Source organism: Dipteris shenzhenensis, chromosome 12 (genome assembly GCF_047967505.1).
Source record: "Dipteris shenzhenensis isolate YYH24624 ecotype China chromosome 12, Dip_SZ_1.0, whole genome shotgun sequence".
Taxonomy (NCBI): domain Eukaryota; kingdom Viridiplantae; phylum Streptophyta; class Polypodiopsida; order Gleicheniales; family Dipteridaceae; genus Dipteris; species Dipteris shenzhenensis.
Genome location: NC_141607.1, coordinates 20839462 through 20845091, shown reverse-complemented (window position 1 = coordinate 20845091; position 5630 = coordinate 20839462). Strand labels below are relative to the sequence as shown.

Genomic DNA, 5630 nt, shown 5'->3' with positions numbered 1-5630 from the left:
AACATGAAGACTCAACTATTCTCGTACAATCTTTAAACACAAGATCCTTACAAAAATATAAGGAAGACATTCTAACCACTGAAACACTTATGCATTCAGACATTATTTATTTGCAAGAGACCGGAACTAAAAAATGTGAAACACACCTTCCTTGCAATTTCCAATGCATAAACAACCACTCCACTTGCACCCTACTCCGAAATCACATTACCATTGAGGACACAAACAAAATTGCACGACACGGAACTGAGATTACAACAACGCACATCAAAACAAAAAACACTCAATAAACGATCGTAAATATATATAGATCACCATCCAAACCATATTGATATGTTACAAAAAATCAAATACATTAAAAGAAATTATGACTACCTTCAATTACGTTCTACAATGAAATCAAATCATGACAATATATGGAACACAATTAGATCACGTTTGGAGCAACATACCAATGATGACCACTTGCTGCGGAACAACATATGCATATTGGACAGATCATTCTATAACGTACATACGTGCATAGAAGTGCTATTCTCATAAATAGTATTTTTGAACTATACTGCTTGTAGCGTCTAAAGTCCCTTGTGTGACACACACACACACACACCTGAGAGCCCATTCGAATCCACAAAGTCCCTTGTGTGAGACACAGACACACACATACACACCCCAATCAATCCATGAGAGCCCATTCGGGTATGCCAATCCACGTAACAGAAGCAGAGCTAGATTTGACGAGTGACTCCATCAAAGTCCTGTGTGTGGCAGAAGCGCGCGCGCATGCAGGGAGCAATCACATCGCCATAGCTGGCCAGGTACGACGTTGCGGAGGTGATTGGGGGAAAGGCAACTGGAAAGTGCATGTGGGGAGTGCGGGAGCGGAGTGGGGAGAGCGGGCGCGGAGCAGAGGCAAAGAAGCGTGGGACGGAAGGATGGATGGGTGGTGGTAAAGCAGGGAAGAAGGTTCCGGGGCCCAAATTACGGAAGAAAGGTAGGACATTAAAGGGGACGTATGCTTGGTTGATTGACTGATGAGAACACAAAAGTCAAACGTAAGGATCGGCGGCTGTCGCCGTCCAGCATGGAGGTATCGTCACTACCGTGTACAGGAAAAGGTTTAGATGTTAATACCTTTGTAGTTTGATACAAAAACCTGACAGATGCTTTTCCACAACTTATTTTATAGTCGCGACTCACGAGAATCAAGTGGATTGTTGATTCTGGGTTTATCCTACCTTCCCCTCGTCAAAATCGTTCCTTTACTCTTTTATGGCCGTCATCACTCTCCTGCTCGATATTGGGTCCTCACAGAATCCTTTTGCCCACTCTCCCCTCCACTCTTGAGGCTCCAACCCCTCGTTCTATCAGGACTTAGGTATGCTTCTTTTATCATCTTTGATGCGTGATGGTTTTTGTAGCGCCTTACTCTGTGTGTCTGTGCGTCTCTCTCTCTCTCTCTCTCTCTCTCTCTCTCTCTCTTCTCCTCTTTCTGTAAACTCATTCCTGCAAATTACCAACACCTTTGCGACGCCGCCGATGCGGCAGACTATTCACTTTTGCACATATTCCCCAAGATGATCAACCTCCTTACGCTTTGCAAAGACCTTTCAATTGAAGTTGTAAACTCGTCAACAGTGCGTACCCATATGACTGAGTGCGGGCTCAAAGTATAGAGAGCTTGAAGCTTTACCCAAACTGTACAGAAGGCTTTCTCTCGGCACCTTACGGACAGCCGACTCTTTATATTGTTTAATGGTTTAATAGATTGCACTTTTTTTTTTTGAGAAGGGGGGGGCGGGGGGCACTGGGGGGGTTGTGAGGGGTTGGGAGCTGGGTGTTTTATTGTCTTCAAGTTTTAGTGGGAACTTTTCTCTGGGAAATAAAACGTTGGGTACATAGGCTTACTGTTCCTATATTTGAATTGTGCAAGTTCACTCCTTGCTACTGAAGTTTTTTGTTGTATTTTGGATCCTTTTCTGCGCCAAATTGTTCTCCACTGTTTTAAAAAAGAATTATTTGCTCATCCGCTGTCACCAATTTGTGTTATTTGCATCGTACTTTGAAAGTTTCATATTACAAACAAGCGAGTACAAGTACTCGTGAGCACTGCCCTTAGAGGGACATGTTGATTTGGGAAGAAAGGGAGAGAGAGAGAGAGGGAGGGGGGGGAAGAAAGAGGGAGGGAGGGAGAGAGAGAAAGAGAGAGGAAGAGAGATAATTCACGAGAATAGAAAGTGGCCAAACGTGGCCTAAAATAAGTGGAGGGACACTTTTAAAAAAACGTGTCAGGAGACTGGTGCTAATAAAGATATTAGTCATAATTTGGATTTGATTTTCAATGTCTGGATATGAGTTGATCGGTCACAGCACTTTCTTTTTTAGCATAGCGATATGTTCTTGTGATGCTTCGAGACTAACATGCATAATGGTTCGTGCCTTGTTTGAGAAAAGAAATGTAGGGGCGGAGTATGGCTGTTGGGCGACTCTCATGGATGAGTTTTGTGACTGAGACCTGGTCATTTTCAGGTAACATGTTTTATATTGGAAGCTGGCAGTGATATTTTGAGATTAGCAAATGGACGAAACATATTCTGCATGATCTCCTTGTTTGTGTGCCGAAAGAAGCTGGTTCAGATAGGGTATCCGCTTTCCTTGGAAGGCTGCTTGAGGCAAGGTACTATACAGCTCATAGCGTGGGCCAAGGGGCTTTGGATATTGGATGGAGTAGCTAGGATTGAGCATTAGGAGCACCACCACTTTGGCAGATACAAGGATTGGTTGTTTGTCTGACATTTGAAATGGAAGCGAAATGAGTCCCATATACAAGTCCCTCATTGGAAATCCCATCTTTCTTCCTTTGTCCTTTGTGATGAATACCTTGACATTCATGTCGAGTGCCGAGAAGGCTGGTTTTGAAAGATGGAGAGCTCTGGAGCTAACGAGATGGATGGTGATGCATGTTTGTGAGGTGGTTGTTTCTTTGGCCCACATGCTATGTATACACATTCCAAGCCAAGTTCCAGCACACCTGTCACTAAAAAATATAAGCATGGGCCTTTATCTTCCAGTTGGGAAGGAGGAGGACAGTGCATCCATCATTGCACCTCAGGAGTTGGATAGTGGCATAGGTAGAGCACTTTGTCAGGTATTTTTATTTCTATTGCTTCTGGAACCTGCTGATTTTGTGTGCTTGACAAATTGCTCATCTTTTCTTATTGATTATTGTTATCAATGGAATTATTGTTTTCTTGAAAAAAGCCTACTGGGTCTTATTGACTTAAGAGTTCTCTCTCCATTAAGTGATGAAAGTAAATCTGTATTTGCGTAGATTTGTATTCATTAACAGAGTACACCTATGTGTGTGCAAGCTCCTGAACACAGTGCTATGCATCACAAAACGGATGATACACTTACAGACACACATACACACTGCACGCCTGCATGCATGCACTATCCCTTGGCAAGACTAGGCTGTGTCCACTTTTTCCAGTTAAATTATTCCATGACGTCAGAAAAGTTCAAGTGTCCCCCTGTCTTCAGGTGTTGGCTCTGGTGAATGATACGGCTGTCTCATCTGAGAAATATGAATTTGCTCGGAACTTGGCTGATAAGATTATTCAGCAAAATCTGGCTCAGGGCGATGCCATATTAAAGGAGGCAAACAAAGCAGCACTGTCTGCTGGTTTTACGAGGACTCTGAATTCACTTGTCCTTGCACTGGAAGGACTACAGCAGCAACAAGAAGGAAGAGGAAGAGGAAGTAGCTCCTCATGGACTCTAATTCATTCGATTTTCTTTAAAGCGCTTGGCATTTCCCCCTATGGGTTTTCATTAGAAACTATCCGTACCTGCATCAGCAATTTCTTATACCCAGTCCTTAATGCTGCATGGTTTTCAAAGAATCTACCACCTCATAGGTCAGTTGCTAATGCTGGAAGTGCTACTGATAGTGTAATTGCAGAAAAGCTTGCACAGGAACTACTTTGGATGACTGAGAAACTGAAGGGGTGCTCAGCCCTTGATGAAGCAATTGTGAAGTGGGGTACCCTATCCTGCCTTGCAAGCTTGTCCCTCTCTGCACATCCACGTGTACAGGCATCTCTTCTGCGAGTTTCTGGTATGTGTTTGGTCAAGTAATGATTTTGCCAACATTATTGCTATTTGGGTTCTCATTATTCGAAGGGTGATTTAATTTATATAAATGGAACAATGGTTTCAATGATTTGTTTCAAGTTGTGCCACCTGGGAAAGATACATCCATGTCTCTGCTTGCTACTGTCAGATTCTGTCCCAGAAATTTTACATGATTTGCACTAATATGAATTTAATGTATGCAGTGCTCCTCTTCAAGGAGTTGGTTTCTGAAGCAGGCAAGTCCAGGAGAAGTTTGACAATGAATTTGCTTCTCTTATGGCTCCCTCTATTCTGTCATGCAAAGAGTGGGTTTGATTGTCCAATCTTTACATCTTCTGAGAAAGTGGAGATCTTAGGGGTTCTAGAAGAGAATATTTTGTCACTTTCAGATTCAGAACAGGAGGTTGTCCTTGCTTGCTGGCTGAGGGAATATGTCTCCTCATCTTCTGAATGGCCAAATTTGCAGCAGTGTTTTGAAACTTGGTGTCATGCTTCAAGGAAAGCTACAAAAGCTTTGTTGTGACTGAATCTTCCGGGACACTGCGGTCCTAGAATTAGCATCTCAACACAAAGTTGCTGTACAAAATATCCTTGTCCTCGTTGGACACAATTATTTGCAGTAATTATATTGAATTTGTTTGGTCAAAAGGGAAGAGATGATTTGCTAATTTTTATTGATGAGGAGCTCTTAGGCAATGTACAGATTCTCTTGGCACGTGGATTTAGGTTAAGTGGCTAATTTGTCCTATATATTGGTGGATAGCAATGCTACCATATTATACCTCACAAGCTTCTATTTGAGATATGAAGGACCTACTTCTAGACAGGAAATTAGCTCAGAAGGGCAGCAATTTTGAGAATTGCATACATGGATTGCTTTTTTTGGATCATGCATGTTGTATCCAGAGTCTTGCCTAGATACAAAAGAGAAGCTTGAATTTTGTTGGCTAATGTTCGTCAATTCTTTTTCGGCAATCACTAAGTAGTATGTGTGCGCTCACCATTCAAACATGCTGTCATGTGCTCTCTTTTTCTTGTTGCTCAGCTACAGCATACTAACGCTGACGGACCTTTTCGGAGAGGCTCTGAAGGTCAGATTTAGGTACTGTCACTAGGAACTGCACCCTTTTTTGGCAGGCTTGTTTAACTGCGGCACGTCGTTTCATGCTAAGTAATTGAAGTGCTGAACAACATGATGGGTTTGCGAGCACATTGATCTGAACAATTTCTGTCACGTTGTTTTGAGGGATCAGTCAGATGCTTATGGAAATATTATTGCCAATCATATTGCCGCTTGTGTAAAGGGAGTGTACAAACAGAAGGTGAACACATCAGTGCAAAAACGAGACAAAATGTCGGCAGGAGAGCAAGGCGATAGAGAAGAAACTCCAAAGCCTGGAAGAGTTTGTGGGTCACCTGCACTTACCTTATCCACTCATTTCCACATTCTCCTGCCCTCTTTGTTACCACTGCCACTGGACTAAATTTTGTTT

General features: G+C 42.6%; 1 protein-coding gene across 4 annotated transcripts; it reads left to right on the top strand.

The window, feature by feature from the left end:
* Positions 1 to 1162: 1162 nt before the first annotated feature.
* LOC147895966 (uncharacterized) lies at positions 1163 to 5275 on the top strand. 4 transcript variants are annotated; one of them, XM_087382568.1, is made up of 5 exons: positions 1163 to 1378; positions 2455 to 2529; positions 2629 to 3148; positions 3544 to 4120; positions 4341 to 5274. In XM_087382568.1, exons 3-5 carry the CDS (start codon positions 2813 to 2815, stop codon positions 4658 to 4660), a joined length of 1233 nt encoding a protein of 410 aa, XP_087238694.1. In that variant the 5' UTR covers positions 1163 to 1378; positions 2455 to 2529; positions 2629 to 2812; the 3' UTR covers positions 4661 to 5274. The 4 variants fall into 4 exon arrangements, with proteins under 4 accessions (XP_087238694.1, XP_087238693.1, XP_087238692.1 ...); XM_087382567.1 differs by lacking the exon at positions 2455 to 2529 and having other exon boundaries at positions 2530 to 3148; XM_087382566.1 differs by having other exon boundaries at positions 2455 to 3148.
* Positions 5276 to 5630: the final 355 nt, after the last annotated feature.

Bases quoted from the DNA above. Each gene is read 5' to 3' on its own strand.
- LOC147895966 (XM_087382569.1), top strand. From the start codon at position 2,813: ATGAGTCCCATATACAAGTCCCTCATTGGAAATCCCATCTTTCTTCCT. The intron at 3,149-3,543 runs GTATTTTTATTT...CCCTGTCTTCAG, and splicing joins TAGGTAGAGCACTTTGTCAG to GTGTTGGCTCTGGTGAATGA. The intron at 4,121-4,340 runs GTATGTGTTTGG...TAATGTATGCAG, and splicing joins ATCTCTTCTGCGAGTTTCTG to TGCTCCTCTTCAAGGAGTTG.